The 19,249-nt window shown below is 41.6% G+C and overlaps 1 protein-coding gene across 10 annotated transcripts in view; it reads right to left on the bottom strand.

The window, feature by feature from the left end:
* Positions 1 to 9,598, bottom strand: part of Abi1 (abl interactor 1) — an 86,245-nt gene extending 76,647 nt beyond the window's left edge. For all 10 annotated transcript variants that reach the window (XM_034510799.2, XM_034510804.2, XM_034510800.2 and 7 more), the window contains exon 1: positions 9,324 to 9,598. In XM_034510799.2, coding sequence (XP_034366690.1) covers positions 9,324 to 9,440 — 117 coding nt within the window. In that variant the 5' untranslated portion in view covers positions 9,441 to 9,598. The remainder of the gene's footprint in view (positions 1 to 9,323) is intronic.
* Positions 9,599 to 19,249: the final 9,651 nt, after the last annotated feature.

Raw genomic sequence — 19,249 nt, 5'->3', positions numbered from 1 at the left:
TCAATACCTACCACCTACATAATGGCTCACAACTACTCATAATTCCAGTTCCAGGGGATCTGGCACCTTTTCTGGTATCACTGGGCATCAGGCAGGCATGTCGTATGCAGACACAGATGCAGGCAGAACACTCATACACAAAAGTACAAAATATTTTTAAAACTTTAATAGAAGCCAGGATTCAATAAATGCTCTCCTTTAATCCCAGCATTTGAAAGGAGGACATGGTTTTCAAGATCATCCTCAACTACACAAGCAAGTTCAAGAACAGCTCTGTCTGCAAAGGACAAAAACCAACCAAACCAAACGAAAAGTTAACTTGAGTCAGGTGTGCACCTACATGCTGGCACTAGCTGTTTGGACCACTCTCTACCCCTGGACACCTTGTGCTAATCACACACAGGCTGCAGCTCCTAAAGGAACAACCCCAGGCTGGGCTGGGGACCAGCTGGGGCCAGGCTTTTGCTATCACGTGCCTTGAGGAACTCTAGGTGCCCCTGCAACTACTGCCACCTTGGCCAGAGAGAGCAAGCTGCCCCCAGTAGAGGTACTATTCTGACTAATGCTAAGAGGTAAGACTATACAGGGGGCCTAAAATCCAAGCCTCAAAGACTGTAATGCTGTGACTGATCCAAAGAAATGGTTGTGACTGGCCCAAACACAGAAACAGGTTGCTCCTTTTTTCCTTTTGAGATTACAATTATACCATTTCCAGCTTGTCCTTTCTCCTTCCAACCCTTCATGTACACACCCACACCTTGCTCTCTTTCAAACTCATGGCCTCTTTTTAATTGTTTGAGTATGTCTGTCTGTGTGTGTGTGTGTGTGTGTGTGTATTCCTAAACACATAAATACAACCTGTTCAGTCCATATAACTTATGCATACTTTGACTGGCCTTTTGGTATTTGATTAACAATTAGGGGAAGGGATGGGCCACTTCTCTAGGGAAGACAACTTCTTCGGAATTCCTTAGTTGCCTGCTGTCTAGTTGTCTAGGGTTCAGACCTTGGGGTTTCCTCCTCCCACATCAGCATGTCTACTGGTATAATCCTTTTTCAGATCGTGTTTATGCAATGATGCTCGTCAGACCTCATGAGTGTAGCTTCTGTAATTCCTAGAAGACACTCCCACATCAAACTTCCTGATCCTCTGGCTCTTACAATCTTTTCCACTCACTCTTCTGCAATGATCCCTGAGACTCAGGTGCAGGAGTTGTGTGGCAGATGGAATAGTTAGGACTGAGCTCCACAACACTTTGTGGAGCTCCACAACATTTTGTGGATTGTCATTTTCTGTAATGGTCCCCTCTGTTGCAAAAAGAAGTTAGATGATGAGAGGTGAGGCATAAAGGTCAATTTTAAAATGTATCTATGCAAAATGCAGCTATTTAAAAGAGGAGGTAGGAAAATTGTTCAAGCCAGAAGCAGCTGACTCCAGATCATAAACATCATTTTCCAGACACAACAGGGCAAATGTGTGTACGAACTCACAGCAACTGCGACAGCAGGCACAAACCCTGCACAAGTTCAAACCAGGCAAAAATACCAGCATAGACAAGGTCCCACCCTACACCAAGAAGCTATTTGTAATTGATACCTGCTGGGAAAAGAAAATCAGTTTCCTACAATGAAGTGCTACTGGGAGGTATAACCACCACACTCCAGGGCAAGCCCCATGCCCAGGAGTAACTGACCAACACAAAACCAAAACGGACTGACTCCATTTTTATGTGCACTCTTGTTTTGTTTTGTTTTGTTTCTTGCTGCTTTTTGGGAGGTCTGCTCGTGCTCTCATGTACACATCGGTCAGGAGTTAAGAAGGACCTGGGAAGAACTGGGAGAACGAAACGAGTATGATCAAAATACCCTGTATGAAAAAATACTTAGAATGTAGTTAAGGATTATGCTGGTTTAGAAGTGCAGTTGGTTGGAGGCTCTCCTCCAGGCAGCTGGGTGGGTTCCAGCACCAGGCGTGCTTTCCCTCTTGTTGAGCAGGCCAGAATTCCAACAGATTGCTTTTTTTTAAGTGACTCACTTAGTGAGTCAGCTGGGAGACATTCTCCAGTGCCACCTCTCCTCATATTGGAGCATTATATTCCATTTAAAAGAAAAAGAAAAGCAGGTGCAGTGTTTCATACTACAGTCCCAACACTTGGGAGATAAAAGGAAGACGTTGCCATGAGTTTCAGGACAGCCTGAGCTACACAGTAAAACTGCCTCAAAAACATACTAAATAAAACAAAAGGAATTATTTAACTCATTTAAGAAGAACTAATGGGGGTAGAGGGAGGCTGAAATATAGTTTAGCAGAGAAACTAAATTAGACAGTGAAAGCCTAATAACCTGAAACCCAGGTTAATCATAGGACCACAGTAAAAGGAGAGGAACAACCCTCAAAGGCTGTGTGACTTCCAAATGGGCACTGTGGCATCTACAGGAGTCCATCTATCCATCTCTTTCTATTTCTCCCTCCCAACACAAACACACGTTATGTACCCACGATGAAAAAGTAAAATAAGTAAGACCTGTCAGATGAACCAGTGGTAGTTTGGGGCAGGAATACAGGAACAAGTTGAAAGATAACAATTACACGTGATTGAAGAATCACGAACAGCTGCAGAACACAGTGGTTCTGAATTCCAGAGCATGGGAAGATAGGGGCAGAAAGAAATTCAAGGTCATCTTCAACTACCTACCAGTTAGAGACCAGCCTGGGCTACATAAAAGGGAAGAAGGGGAGAGAGAGAGAGAGAAAGGAGGAAGGAAGAGCTGGAGAGGGGAAAGAAGGAACTTACTAGTTTTGCCATTAACTTTCCTGTCATTTGTTTAAGTCAGGGTCTCATTCTAGACTAGGCTAACCTGGATCAGTCTGGACCACAGCAGGCTGCCATGAACTGGTGATCCTCCTACCACAGGATTACAGGCCATCACATCAGGGAACACTTAGCAACAAAACACATATCTTTCTTAAGATGTTCTACTTGCTTTCAGATTCTTGTTATGAACATGGATACACTTCCAATTAATTCTGAAACTTTTTGTAAGTACAGAAAAATCAACAGAACCAAAAGTAAACATATTTGAGTCAACAGAGTGGTACTACTAAAAAACAATCGCAAAGTCTGCTATATATATGTATACTGTTAAAATTATCAAGTCAATTATTTCTTTTATATCAAAATGCATTGTAAGTTTCCTATTATCCTTTCAATGATGTACTTTGAAAAGAAGGGAAAGAGCCTCCCTAAAATGGACAGGCCGTCCAGCAGTAACCCAGATATACCGGAGTCTGAGGAGGGCCGTCTTTGCTCCTTGCTGCTGAATCCATCTCCCACTGCTCACTGCTCCTGCCCCTGTGCCATGGATGGAAACAGCTTCTCCGACCTTCCAAGACAAGCTGAATCCACCAGGCTGTCAGCACTGAGGCTGCTGAAGCAGCCACCCCTATGGACAAAGCAGCTACTAAGTGTGAAGCTTCTCCAGAATATAGGCTGCCACTGCTGCACAGCCCGGCTCACACTGTGTACACTAATCTAGTGTATTCCTTTGCAATTCATATTCATGCAACTGGCTCTCTTTCTCTAGAGAACCCTGACGGATATGCCCAGCCATCGTGAGTTGAAGGTTTTCTTCTCCTACATAATCTCCACTGCAATATGCTGCCTCATCATAGGCACAAAAGCAATACTGCCACACAACCATAGACCAAAACCTTGAGCAAAAATGTTTCCTCCACAGAAAACAAACAAACAAAAAAAAGAGCCATATCAGTTCTTGATAGTAATATTCTCAAAGAAAATTACTGATTATATTTTGGGCTACATATCATTTGGAAGCTTGTATTAAAACTGTCTCTTTTTTTCCATTTGTAATTCGATTGTGTGGGGGGGTGGATGGATGAATGGATGATGGATAGATAGATGGATGGATGGATAGATAGATAGATAGATAGATAGATAGACAGACAGGCAGACAGACATTACTATATAGCCATAGTGGCCTAGAACCTGCTTTGTTAACCAGGGTGGCCTCAAACTCATAGAGATCTGCCTGCCTTTGCCTCCCTAGTGCTGGAATTAAAATCATGCACTACCATACCCAGGTAAGATTTATTTTTATTGTTTTAAATCATATATATATATATATGCGCCTGAGTTTTGGGCATATGCACAAGAATACAGGTGCCTGAGGCATCAGATCTCCCTGGAGCTGGAGTCACAGGTGGTTGTGAGCCTCCTGATATGGGAGCTGGGAATCAAATTTGTGTCCTCTGGAAAAGCAGTCTACACGCTTAACTGCTGAGCTCAGAGAAAAGCCAACCTGAGACTTACTGGCAAAGCTCCAAAGTACAAACCTACCTGCCCTCCTGTTTGCAGCTTAGAACTTAGGATGTATTTTCAAAAGAATGGTGCTGGAGCTGTTAGGTTCCCATACTCGTCCAACAGGTCTACTTACTGTAAGAACATTCCTGAACTAGTCTGAGGTCTAGATTCTCATGAAAACTGTGATATGCAAACTACTCCACCCACCTGTAGAGTGTGTCACACCTAAGGAATCTGCCAATCACTAAATGTATAGCCAAGCAAAATTTATTTAACATTTCTGTCTTAATTTTCTCATTTATATGAGGACACTCCCTATGACAGTCAGCTTATAAGGATTAAATACAAAGTAGAAAAGATTACAGCAGGGATAGGCACTCAATAAAAAGGATCAATTAAGGCTGGTTCTCCTTATCTGTGTGGTTTAACAATCATGTATTAAACCTATTGCTCATCCAATGTGCTGCAGACTTTATTGTCTCCCTTCCCTAAAATCTACTGTATGTGAAAACATAAGAATTTAGGGTCAGTGTGATGGCTAAGAGGTAGAAGTGCTTGCCTCCAAACATAGTAACTCTTGAGTTTATTCCCCAGAATCCATATGGTAGAAAGAGAGTCAACTCCTATAAGTTATCCTCTGATCTACATATACATACACACACACACAAACACACACACACACAGTGGTACACATGCACAGACACACAAATAAATGTAATTTTAAAAAGACATTTACACAGAACTTAAATTGTATTTATTAAAAAAAAAAACAAAAAAAAATGTATTTATTAGCATTGCAAGTAATCTAGAAGTGAGAGCACTCAATACACACAAGAATATTATGTAGGTTTGATGCAAATTTTATGCCAAATCATGGAAGAGACTTGAACATCCAAGGTCAGTGGTGAACAAATATGTATTACCCTTTATTGTTAACTTCAATTACTGTCTTCTTCCATTCTTTTCAACAGAACTGTTTTTGAGAAAGTAACCAATTCAGGATTAAAAGGGACTTAGTACTGGACTCTGAAGGGCTAATGTTTATTTCAGGCATTAGTAGTAGCTACTGAACCTTACTTACATTAGCTATTTAATGTCAATGAACCCAGATGGTTATACTGTGGCCAGAAAGAGAAAAAGCAAGAGGAAGAAAGGAGGAAAGGGAAGAAAACAGGAAGCAGAGGAGAAAAGAGAACGATGGATGCTGGCTAAATATGCACATGCGCAAGTGCCCAAGCCTATGGCTACAGGAAGTTGCTTGGGCCCAGAAGTCTGAGGCCAGTCTTCTTAGTCAACATAATGACAGTATGTCTTTCAAAACACTACCTTTTTAAGTTTCTTTACATGTTTTTAAATGAAGTCTTGCTATGTAGGCCAAGCTAGTCTCAAACTTCTGATCTGAAAATTGTGGTTTTCCCGATTCAGCCTCCTGAGTGGTGGGTATAACAAGTATGTACCACCTTCCCCACTTCACAATATAAAGCTTAAAGGTATGAGAAGCACTTTTAACAATTAGTGTCGCTCATAAATAGGCATAAACTGTACAATACCACAACATTCAAGCTTCTACCAACCTCAAGTTATTCCAGTGTCAAAATTTACCTCCTTTCCAAGATAATGTGCACAGGGAAACACATGTTATGGGAGCTGAAGTTAACTAACTCACACTGATACGGAAGACTAATAAGTAAAACATTAACTGCCAGGGCATCTGCTGAAATGTGTGTACACATGAGCATGCACACACACACACACACACACACACACACAGAGAGAGAGAGAGAGAGAGAGAGAGAGAGAGAGAGAGAGATTTTTAAAAAATAAAAATACTTAAAAATATATATATTTCCCAATCCAAATGAAGTTTGTAGAGTTTCAGCCAGAAAAATTTAAAAAGTGAAGTTGTATGATTACCAAAGTCAAAGGTTATAAAATAAAGTATAAAGGCAAACTCCTTGGAGCACCATTCGACAAAATGTTACTAACATGAAAAGAATATAACAGCCCTGGCTGTCCTGGAACTCCTTTGTAGACCAGGCTAGCCTCGAACTCACAGAGATCTGCCTGCCTCTGCCTCCTGAGTACTGGAATTAAAGGCATGTACCACTATACCTAACAGTCTTATAACATTTTTTATAATGGGGTGTGTGTGTGTGCCCACACATACCAGCAGGGAACATGGATTCACTGAAGCTGGAGTTACAGGCATTTTTAAGCTGCATGAGGGTGCTGAGATCTAAACTCTAGTCTGGTCCTCTGATAGAGCAGTATTTACTCTTGGCTGCTGAGCTGTTTCTCCAGCCTCACCCCATAACTTTAAAACTCCATCCTTTTTAAGACAGCTGAAGAATCTTTTAATAAGATCTGCATTTAATGACTCATTTTAACTACTAAACTCAGCAGGGCCCAAAGCCCAAGGACTCGCCAAAATAACTTCTCAGCAGAACAGGGCTGAATTTTCAAAACATAACAACACAATAATTATCATGGTAAAACACACAGCAATTGTCTCACAGTAGGTATGATAATTTTTCTCCTCAGGCATGGTGATTCATGTTTAATCCCAGTCAGTAGATGAGACAGAGAAAGGGAATCTCTGTCACCCAGCCTGATCTATATAACAAGCTCCAGACCAGCCAAGATGGCATAATGAGACTCTCCCCCGACCCCCCGACCCCCCGACCCCCCAAAAAAAACCTTTCCTGTCTCAGTTGGGTATGGAAGCTACACTTCTGACCATGGCACCTGGAGGCTGACAGGAGGAGGGAGAATCCAGCAGCCTGGTCTAGAATGAGACTGTGTCTGAAAACAAACCAAAGCTTTACACACAAAGAAAAAAGAAATAACTACTTACCCTAGTCAGCACTACTATCAATTAAAGTGGGTTGCTTTAAGTTGTGTATCTATTCACTTTTTAATTGTGTGTGGCTCTGCCCATGCACTCCTAAGTGCAGGTCACTATAGTCCACAAGAGGATGTGAGACCCCCTCAAGCTGGAGTTACAGGCAATTGCAACCTGCCTCATACAAGTGCTAGGAACCAAAGATGCAACAAACTCAAGGCTTTTTATACTAAAATACATAAAAGATGTACATTTTTCAGTATCTATAAAATAAAAGCTCACTTTTCTATTTACACACTATATCCACATTTTTGTACGATTTTAAAATAGGTTTAACTTATTAGACTTAACTCATTTTACTTTTGAGTATTTTGCCTACATGTATGTGTGTGCTGGGAATTGAACCCGAGTCCTCTGAAAAAGCACCAACCGCTCTTAACAGTGGTTAAGGTAGCCCTTCTCCTTAAAATGTGTTTTTTAAACAGCCATATAGAGTTTTAAAAAAACAAGTTATACAGAAGACACAGGAGGCATTCAACAAGTTTATCAGCAGATTACCAAAGTCAAAGGCTGGAAAAGAAAGTATGAAGACAAATTCCTTGGAGTACCACTCAAGATAGAATGTTACTAATATGGAAAGTGACAAATACTCAAACAAGTCTCAAAACAGCATCTCCCTCTGAGAACAAAGTCTACAGGCATCAGCTACCACAGAAACTAGCCGCTCTTGAAAATGATAATCACTCGAAAGGCACTTTTAGAAATACTGCAGGTCTGACCCTAACTTTTCAAAGACTGGTCTGGTTTTGCCTTATCAACAAGAAGTGAATTTCTAGTCTCATCTGATACAAAGAATTCCACTACTTTACTTGCTTCTACTGCAAACTGTTAGTTTTTACACAACCATAGGGACTACAAGCCAAACTACATACAATTCACTTAACAACCACTAATAAGCACAAGTAAGCCCAGCATAGTAAAAGTGCCAAGAATTTCCTGATAAACTAAGAAGCAATTTTATGTTATGACTTACAGACTAAATAATGTTTGCTAATCTACTTTATCATATTCTTCTATATATTAACTCACGATAAAAAGAATCTCAGAACATAAGCAACCACGATGACACTACTGCGTTCAAAGGCAACAGTCCAAGAACATTTGGAGGAAGAAAAGTATTTAAGACATTTCCCACTGAATTTCCCTATGAATCATTCGTGCTTTATAATAACGAGTATACATTATGCTAAAGCGGAAGTAAATATGATGATGAGGAGGAAAAGTCCCACTTGAAAATCGCCAAGCACGCGCGGATTTCCTTCATTTATAAGAATTTTAAGATAAATGTTATCAAACCCTCAGCAAACACTCCCCGCACTCGATTAGGAGGTCTGTACAAATGTGACTCGTGACAATTTTTTTAAATAAATAAAAGGCACACCCTCTAGGATGAGCTGACATAATCACCCCCACCCCACCCTCCAACAACACACACCCCGCTTTTCCTTTCCTGCCCCTTCCTCTCGCAGCTGTCCCAGTCCTAGGCTCATCACACTGGGCACAGGGGCGACAGAGAAGTCTGGGGTCCAAGGCGACCAAGGGAAGCTGCGAGATTTCCAGAAAGACCTCAACCAGGGCCGACCCCTACCAGGGAAGGCTGAGGGGGGCTTAGGACCAACCCAGCCAAAAGAGGCAACGCGGAGTACAGCCCGACCAAGAGAGGACTGCAGCGAGCAGAGCCCCGGCAGGAAAGACTGCCGGGAGCACGACCCGGCCTGGGAAGGCTGCAGGGAGCACGCCCAGGCAGGGAAGGCTGCAGGAAACAGCCCTGGCGGGGAAAGCTGCGGGGTCTGGGCGCAGACCTCAGCTAGGGCAGACTGCGGGGAGCACAGCTCGGCCGGGGTAGGCTGCGGGGAGCACAGCCGGCCAGATCAGGCTGCCGGGAGCACAGCCGGCTGGACACGCGGGGAGCAGCTTCGGGGGCGGCGGCGCCCGCGGCGGCCCTGCTCCTCATCCATTTTCTCGCCGCGGCCACTTCCTGTATCGCCGCGGCGGAGGCCGCTCGGGCCGGGGCCGAGGGTGGCGGAGTAGGGCAGCTCCCACCGCGCCCAGCCTGCCTGTCGCCCTAGCCGCCCCCGCCGGCCGCCCAAGCTCCTCACCTGTATGTAGTTGTTTTCACAGTAGTCCGCCACCCGGGTCAGGTTCTGGTAACTCTCTATCAGCGCCCTCTTGCCGGACGGGATCTCCTCCTCTAGTAACATCTGCAGCTCTGCCATTTTCCACCCCTCCGCATCGCTTCCTCTCGCGTTAAAGAGACAGAGGCAGCTGAGTCCGCCAGGGACCGAAACGCCGCACAGACCAGACACTAACCACCCACCCGCCCTCCGCCGGGTATTGTGGGACTGCACCTCCTCCTCTTCCTCCTTACTCTCTCCGCCCCCCTCCACCCAGGACGCACAGCCGCCACAGACTCATTCTCGCGAGAATCATTTCCCCATGACAACGGGAGTTTCCTCCCTCTCTCCGCTAGAGCAATCTTTTCTGGGAAGTGTAGTTTCCTGCTGGCTAAACCGCGCATGCGTCTAAAGAGCTTCCAAAAGCTATCTGGAAGGAATTTAAAGAACCGAGATCTATTACACAGTTTTAAATCCAGAGTCTTCCAAGGCCCCAGAAGATGGCGCCACAAGGTGATCTAGGCAACGAAATTATTCCTAAGAGAAGACTGAAAATTGGCAGAACTTAATTAGGAAATGTCAGTAAGTCAAAGGCATCCAATCAGATAAGGATTAAAAACAAACTCTTGAGTCCTGACTTCCTCCATTTTGTGAGAGAGACTTTGCCTTCTTAATTTATGCCCGAATTCATTTAAAACCTAGAAAATTATCAATTCTCAGATGTACATGGGGCAATGGGCTTGATATTGCAGAAGAAACAAATGGAGCAAGGATAGTTTGTGCCTTTAAGAATTTAAAGAAAGCTGGGTGTGATGGCAAACGTCTTTGAGAAGGAGAGGCGATGGATCTACATGAGTTCAGGGCCAGCCTGATCTACAAAGCGAATTCCAGGACAGAAAAAAAAAAAAAAAAAAAAGACTGGCTGCACATCTTGGATCCCAGCACTCGGGAGGCTGACAATGAACTGAAAAAGAGTCTAGGTTATAAAGAGAGAAAATGTCTAAAAGAATGAAAGAGGGATAAATGGGAGGATGTTAAAATTTAAAATAAGACAATTTTAGGACTGACAATATGGCTTAGCAGATAAAGATGCTTTCTCAGTTCAAATCTCAGAAGCCATATGGTGTGGGAGGCCAGAACAGATACCTACAGTTTTTTCCTCTGACTGCCACACTACTCTGTGGCAAAAGCCTAGCCATAAGTCTCTCTCTGTGTGTGTGTGTGTGTGTGTGTGTGTGTGTGTGTGTGTGTAGTATCCTCCTCAATCAGTCTATGCCTTACTTTGTGAGGCTGAGTTTATCACTGAACCTGTTGTTAATCAGTTCTCCTGGCAGAGCTCCAGGGATTCTCACACATACCCAATGGCTGGAGTTACTGATGTGTGTCACAGTGCCTGGATTCTCCATGGATGCTGGGGATCCACATTCAGGTCCTCAGCTCATGTGGCAGGGGCCTCACCCACTCAGCCATCTCCCCAAACCCCAATTGTATATTTCTGTTAGTTTACAAAGCAACACATCGGGACTTTTCATACATCCATAGTTTGGGTCGACCCTCAATCCACACACTCTTCCTGATCTCAGCCCTTATCTTGCTTAATCGTTTGCCCCTCCAGTAGTCCTTCCTTCAGGTTCATATCACCTCTTCTACGAGCTACCCCCAATGCTTAAAGCCTCCTTCATTCCTTCTAGCACAGGTTCTTTCCAGTTTCCTGGCCTCTGTACACACCCACTCCCATGCAAGCACATATATAAAAATTAGAATCTAGGAGGCTAGAGATATGTCCATCAGCTAAAAGCTCTTACTGCTCTTACACATGCTCAGAGAACAGAAGACTCACAGCCATCTATAACTATAGCTTTCAGGGCATTCAGTGTCCTCTTCTGGCCTCCTCAGTCACGTGTGTGTGTCTGTGAGTGTGTGTGTGTATGTGTGTGTGTGTGTGTGATACACATGAAGGCAAACACTCTTATGCATAAAATAAATCTTTTAAGTATTAAAAAATTAAAAGATAGGACAGGGCATGGTGGTGTATGCTTTTAATCCCAGCACTGGGGAAGAAGGAGCAAGTAGATCCTTGAGAATTCAAGCTCAGCCTGGTCTACATAATGAGTTCTAGGACAGCCTGGTCTACATAGAGGGTTCTAGGACAGCCAGGACAACCTAGTAAGATTCTGAAAGAAAGAAAGAAAGAAAGAAAGAAAGAAAGAAAGAAAGAAAGAAAGAAAGAAAGTTAGTTTTAAAAACAATAGAAAGATACGAAACCAAGATGAGCAAATTACCACACAGAAACACAGAAAGGCTAGGTTCTATGGTTCTTCAACTATTGAATACAGTAATACTAAAATAGGTAAACTACCAGCAATAAACTTTAAGATTTCATTAGTAGAATGATCAATGAATGAGAAAATCGGCAATGTAAATGAATGTAAGTAATGAAATTGAAAGTTATGGGGAAAAAGTAGAAGTCTTACAAATGAAAAGCTCAGTAGACTACAGGAAGGAGAAGAATGTTAGAAATGAAGGAGAACGTCAACAAAATACTGAATACATTCAAATATCAATAAGGAGAAAAGGGAGCGTGCCGACAACAGCCAGGAATTCTGTAATACAATCAAGAGAATACATAGGATAAAAAGAAGTATTGAGATTCCATGCCAAAGATAAATAGCCAATGTCGTCAATGAATTTTGTTTTGTTCTGTTTTGTGTTTTGTTTTGTTTTGTTTTGTTTTGTTTTGTTTTGTTTTGTTTGAGACAGGGTTTCTCTGTGTAGCTCTGGCTGTCCTGGAACTCACTCTGTAGACCAGGCTGGCCTCGAACTCAGAAATCCGCCTGCCTCTGCCTCCCAAGTGCTGGGATTAAAGGCGTGCGCCATCACAATTTCATCATCAATGAAATTTTAGTTGAAAATCCCCCAAATCTAGGGAAAGAAATGAACACATAAACACACACACACACACACACACACACACACACACACATCTTCACAATATATTGTAAACAAGCCAGCAAAAACACAAAGCAAACAACACAAAAAGCTGTCACAGAAAAACATCAACTCACAAAGGCTAACAACAGAGACAAGCACAGCAGACTAACAAGAGATTTGTCATTAACAACCTAACCTAAAGGACAGAAAAGTATGAACGGTTACATTTCAAGATCGCTACACCCAGAAAAGCTGTCTTTTAAAATTAATAGGTAAATTAGGGCATTCCAGGACAGATTCAAACTAAAGCAATTCATATTCACCAAGCAAGCACTGTAGGAGACACTTAAAACTACACACAGAAGAGGTAGAAAGAACCTCGTGTACAAGAACACAGAAACAGACACATTTCTTGAGAGGAAGAGAAGAATAGAGGACAGCTGTGAAGAGATATTCCAGAAAAGAAAACCTACCAATTCTAATAAGGAATAAAGAAAATAATGACAATTCAATCCACCAGATAAACTAATATTAATTAATTAATACGTAACTTTCAACAATACCTTTCAGTAATAAGATCTCAAGTCACTAATTAAAAAAACATCTGGACTGGCTGACTGAATGTAAACACGAGGTCCAGAGACTGGGGAGATGGCTCAGCAGTTAAGAGCACTTGCTGCTCAGTTCAATTCCCAGCACTCACACAGCAACTCACAACTGTCTGTAATTCCAGTTCAAGGGTATCCATTGCCCTCTTCTGACTTTGGTGAGCACTTAGTAATGCTATGTACAGACAGATAAGCAGGCAAAATACCCATACACATTTTTTTAAAAGTTAGATGAAAACAGTTCAACTAGATCCAAGTAAGTAGAACCAATATGGTGGAAATAAAGAGCCAACACACCTGGAATTTATCTTCTGACCTACACACAGACACACACAGATACACACAGACACACACACACATACCACCACCGGCACCACCACAACCACCAAGAACAACAAGCAAACAAATGTTAAAATAATAAAGATAATAATAAATGCAAAAGTTACGAATCTATTATAAAAGGAATATATTGCAATAAGGGAGCTATCCATATGATTAAATAAAATCTCCATCAAAACTCTAATATTGTCTTAATTACTTTTCCTGGTGCTGTGACAAAAGCAACTTAAGGAAGGATTTATTTTGCCTCACAGTTCATCTTGGAGAGGAAATCACAAAGACAAGAGCTTAAGGCATCTGGTCACACCATACTCATAGTCAAGAATCAGAAAGCAATGAATTAGCCCTTTCTCCATTTTATACAGTCCATAATCTCTGCTCAAGGACTGGTCTCACCTACAGTTAATGTGAGTCTCCCTACACTGATTTGTCTAATCAGAAATCTACCATAGACATTCACCAAAGTTCATCTTTTTTATTATACTTGTTTTTAATTAATACATATGTATGTGAATGTGACTTTGTGCACATAAGTAGAGAAGAAGAGAGCAATAGATCCCCTAAGCTGAGTAGGGCGCATATATGGATACTAGAAACCAAACTCGGGTCTTTTGGAAGAGGTACACATGCTGTTAAGTGCTGAACCATCTCTCCAATCCCTCATCGATGAACCTTAATCTAGAAACACTTTTTTTTTTCCAAGATAGGGTTTCTCTGTATAGCCCTGGAACTCACTCTGTAGATCAGGCTGGCCTCGAACTCAGAAATCTGCCTGTCTCTGCCTCCCACGTGCTGGGATTAAAGGCCTGTGCCACCACTACCCGGCCAAGAAACACTTTCAAAAGTATGCTCACAGGCTTGTCTCTCTAGAGTTTGTCAAGCTGAAAATCAATACTAATCATCAGAAATGTTATTTCTCTGAGAACTAGAAAAAAATCTTAAAATGCAAATGCAAAAACAAGAGTCTGAATAGCCAAAATGACTCTTAGAAGAAGGAGTGATTTGAGAATGCCACAATGCCTGGTGTCAAACTATAGCTAGAGTTCTAGAAACAACATCAGCATGGTCATAGTACAGAACTAGACATAAATGACAATGAAATAGAAGATCCAGAAATGAACCCACACAGTGACATCATCTTCGATATAAATGTTAAAAACAAACTTTGGGGCTGTGGTGGTTTGAATAGGAATGGCCCCCATATGTGTTTGCGTGCCTAGTCCATAGGGAGTGGCACTAGTAGGTGGTGTGGCCTTGCTGAAAGAGATGTGGCTTGGTTGGAGAAGTTGTGTCTCTAGGGGTGACTTCAAGGTCTCAGAAGCTCAAGCCAGTTCACTTCCTGCTGCCTGCCATTCTAGATGTTGAACTCTCCGCTCTTTCGCTAGCACCATGTCTGCTTGAGTTCTGCTATGCTTCCTGCCATAAAGATAATAGACTAAACCTTTGAACTGTAAGCCATCCCCAGTTGGCCATCCCCATGGTCCTGGCATCCCTTCAGCAAAAGAAGCCTTAAGTAACTAAGGAAGGGGTTGGGGGATGGCAGGGGAGATAGGGGGAGAATAGCCTCTTCGAAAACTGGTAGTGGGGAAAAAAATGAATGCAAAATTAGAATAAAATTAGAGCAGTATCTCTCACCTTGCACAAAAATTATTCAAAATAGATCAGACTAATGTAGGACCTGAAACCTTGCAACTGTCAGAGAAAAACACTTCAAAGTCTAAGAATAGTGTGAAAATGTAGCTTACTTGGTAGAGTACTTGGCTAGTATGTAGAACGCCATGGTTCAAAGACCAGCACTGTATAAAACTGGGCAAGGCAGCACACATACCTGTAATCTCAGTATTTGGAAAGCAGAGACAGGAGGATCAGTAAGTTCAAGGCCATCTTTGATAGCAAGTTTGAGGTCAATCTGAGAGACATGACTCTGTCAATAAAACCAAATAAGCAGAATTAGACAAGGAAATATATAAGAAAAAAGACTCCAATAGCACAGGAAATAATCTCAAGAACTGAGAAGACTGAATTGAAATGAAAATGTTTCCCAAGACAAAGAAATCAGCCAGCATATTGTGAAGAGCTGGTCTAGTAAATAAGAGAAAAATCTTTGCTAACCATACCCAACATGGGACTAATCTAGGATTCACAAAGAATTACAAAAAAACAAAACAAAAAAAACAAAAAAAAAAACCATTTTTTTAAATCATCAATTTTTAAAAATGTACTGATGAATAAAATAAGCAATCCTCAAAAGAAAAAGCACAATTTAGCCAGTAAATATTTGAAAAAGCATACAACAACCTTGGTAATCTGGAAAATTAAACTAAAACTTCTGTAGCTAGGCAGTGGTGGCACACTCCTTTATTCCCAGCACACAGAAGGCAGAGACAGGTAAGTGGATCTCTGTGAGTTTGAGGTTAGCCTGGTCTACACAGAGAAACCCTGTTTCAAACAAAACAAAAAAGCAAGAAAACAATGACAATAATTATGGCAAAGACATGGGAAACGAGAAATTCTTAGACACTGGTACAAGAAATGTAAATTAGTTCAGCCATGATGGAAACTGGGGTGAAAGTTCCTCAAAAAGCTAAAAATAGAGCTAACTAACATATGATTTGGCTACACCACTTCCTGGTATATACCCAAAGGACCGTATGTTTGCATACCACAGAAATACATGCACATCTGTGTTTACAGCTGTTCTGTTCTCAACAGCCAAGATATGGGCCTCCCCCCCCACACACACACACACAGGTGTTCACCAAGAAGAATTGTATTAGTTACTTTTCTTTGTTTCCTTTTATTCCCCCAAAATTTTAAAACATCATGTGCATGAGAGTATGTCTGTTTGTGGGTGTGTGCACATGAGTGCAGGTGCCTGCTAAGACTGAACACAGTACATGTCCCTAGAACTGGAGTTACAGCATTTGTGAGGTGCCCAGCATGAGGACTCAAAACTGTCCTCCAGTCCTCTGCAAAAGTAGTACATGCACTGAAGCACTGAGCCATCTGTCCTGTCTGCCTTCATTTACTTATACATTATAATTTTAATTAATAATATATAATTAATATAATATATAGTTATATAATATATAATTAATATATGTAATATATAGTTACATATGCTAACTATATATAGTTATATATAATATATAATGTATAATATATAATTATGTATATATGATCTATAATTTTAAATTATAATATAATCACAGCATCCCTGCTTTCCTTCTTTCAACTCTCCCTACATATCCCCCATTTTCTCTTTCTCAAAATAATGACCTCTATTTCTTTTTTTTTTTAGATATTTTATTTACACTTCAGATGCCATATCCTTTCCCCATTCCCCCCCCTTAGAAAACCCCTATCCCATGCCCCCTTTTCCTTTTTGCACATATACATTTTTTTAAAATGTTAATCATAGGCTTTATAAGTTTGGTATTGCTCAATCAGAGGTGTAACCCACTACCCAACCTAGATATATCAACTATCTTTGACTGGTGGAGATACATGAACATCTGCTTCCCTGTCTCCCCCCTCTTTCTCTCTTTCATCACCTAGCTTCTCCTCTCCTTCTTCTCCTCCTCTTCTTACTCCTTCTCTTCCTCTCAGTACTCCTCCCACCTTAGCTCCTCCTACATATCACCCTTCCTGTTAAAATGAAACTTTTCTCTCAAAATACAATTAGAGCATAATTATGCCAATTTGTACCCGTGAGGTACAAGATAGTCCTCATACCCAGTCCATCATTTTGTTGACTAACCAGAACCTCTGTCGTCTCTCCTAACTAAAACACTTAGTTCTGAACCTGGCTTTTTCCTTGGCTTTAGGATGAATGTCAACTGACAACCATCCACTCAAATCTTTTATCTCAAGGTAAATAGCCAGGATTGGCTATGAGGCTATAAGTTTTCAACCCCATCAGAAATCCAGAATGACTGAGTTAACTATAATTGTGGGAAACACAAAGCATAGCTTCTAAAACTTAGCCAATTTATAGAGACCTCTGAACACCTGGACACTCCCTCTACTTCAAAATGTTGGAGCATCTGTTCTTCCGCCTTCTGGCCCAGGATCATCTGACAGACCTTAGTGCTGCAGAATTATTAAGGGCTGATTACTCTGTCTAGGCAGATATAATCAGTCGACTATTCTGCGAGTGTGTCCTTTTCTGGACAGTAATTTGTCTGTAGAAGGAAAGAGGCACTTCTTGTCTAGTGGCTGTCTCACCACAACTGGAGTAACTCCAAAGATGCTCAATTTCTTCTTAGAATTCAATATATGAAGCTGTCAGGAGCAGACAGGTCTCTAATCAAAACGAACATTAATACAGAAATGTTTGTCATGTCAATTCTGTGGATTTCTGATGTTTTGAAAATCAACTATCCATGTAAGGTAACCTGGACTGTTGCCTGTTAACTCCACTCAGCTATTTCTAAATAAAACATAGAAAACACCCTAACAATAAACTCCAACCCATGAATTTGCTGTAGTCCCTTAACTCACAGGCTAACCATCTCAAATCAGTTAAAAAAAAGTTAAAGAAGGACTGGGTCTAAGCCTTGTATTCCTAAGTGTGTTATACTGGTACAATGCCTATGAGGGTAACAATATTCATCTCACTCTTATATCAACAAGAAGCTCGTACCAATGAAAACCTTAAAATTTGTAATCAAAGTAAATTGGTGCCATTTAAGAATTTATATCTTCATCTTGATACTAATTATACAGATTTCTACTAATAGGTTATGGCTATGCAATAAACCCTAGCTAATCCTCTCTATTCCCACAAAACCACTACTTTTCCCAAGAAAGACAGCCCAACATTTACCACCTTAGTCCCCAAGCCCAGGGAATAGGGGTGCTGACTCTTCATTAGCTTCTTTAAGCTGAATATGGGCGTTGAGATATTAGAAGAGGGGTGGGGGGGGGGAGGAAGAGCAAATTGATAAGCCTCTGATGCTGTGTCTTCACTGCCTCCAGATGGAATTCCCGGACCTCAGAGGTTTGAGCAGGTCTGCCCAGCTTGCTTGTTGAGTAGATACACCAAGGCTGATCATTCTGCAATATACAATTCTCAAAACAAATTTTAGTATCAAGATAGTTTTTTTAAAAAAGAGAGCTGACATTTTATTAAGGATGTTGGTTCTAACCGCTTTTTTCCCCCTCTTTTATTGGATATTATATTTACATTTCAAATTTTATCCCCTTACCACATTCCCCCCCCCCACCTCCCAGGAACCCCTTATCCCATCCCCCCTCCTCCTGCTTCTATGAGGGTGTTTACCCACCTACCTCCCATTCCCCCTCCCCACCCTCATATTACCCCACACACACTCAGTGCTCAGCCTTCAAGGTACCATTGACCTCATCTCCCACCTATGCCCAACAAGGCCATCCTCCCCTACATGTACAGCTGGAGTCATGTGGCTCTCCATATGTGCTCCTAGGCTGGTGGTTTAGACCCTGGGGAGCTCTGGTTGGTTGGTATTGTTGCTCTCCTCATGAGGCCACCAACCCTTTAGGCTCCTTCAGTTTACTCTCTAACTTCTCCATTGGGAACCTTTGATCAGATTAATGTTTAGCTGTGAGTATCTGCCTCTGGGTATGTCAGACTCTGGGGGACCTCTAAGGAGACAGCCTTATCAGGCTACTGTCAGCTTTCCCATCCTGACATCCATATCAGCGTCTATTTTTGGTGACTGCACATGGAATGAATACCCAGGTGGAATGGTCTCCATATAACCTCTCTTTCAGATTCTGTCCCACACTTTGTCTCCATATTTGCTCCCTTGAGTATTTAGTTACTCCTTCTAAGAAAGACCTAGGCATCCTCACTCATGACCTCTATTTCTTAACTTATTATGTTTATGTGTATGTATATAGCCTCCAAAATCTTTAACTACTACCTGCTCAGTATTTATAATGCATTTGTACATATATTATTTCAAGGCTGACCACCTGGCATTGGATAACCAGTTTGGTGCCCTTCCTTGGTGATGACCACTTCTCTTGCTACTTTCCTATAGTTCTTTG

Source organism: Arvicanthis niloticus, chromosome 8, assembly GCF_011762505.2.
Source record: "Arvicanthis niloticus isolate mArvNil1 chromosome 8, mArvNil1.pat.X, whole genome shotgun sequence".
NCBI classification, from domain to species: domain Eukaryota; kingdom Metazoa; phylum Chordata; class Mammalia; order Rodentia; family Muridae; genus Arvicanthis; species Arvicanthis niloticus.
Note: the sequence above shows the minus strand (reverse complement) of the source record. Positions and strands in the feature narration are given on the sequence as shown.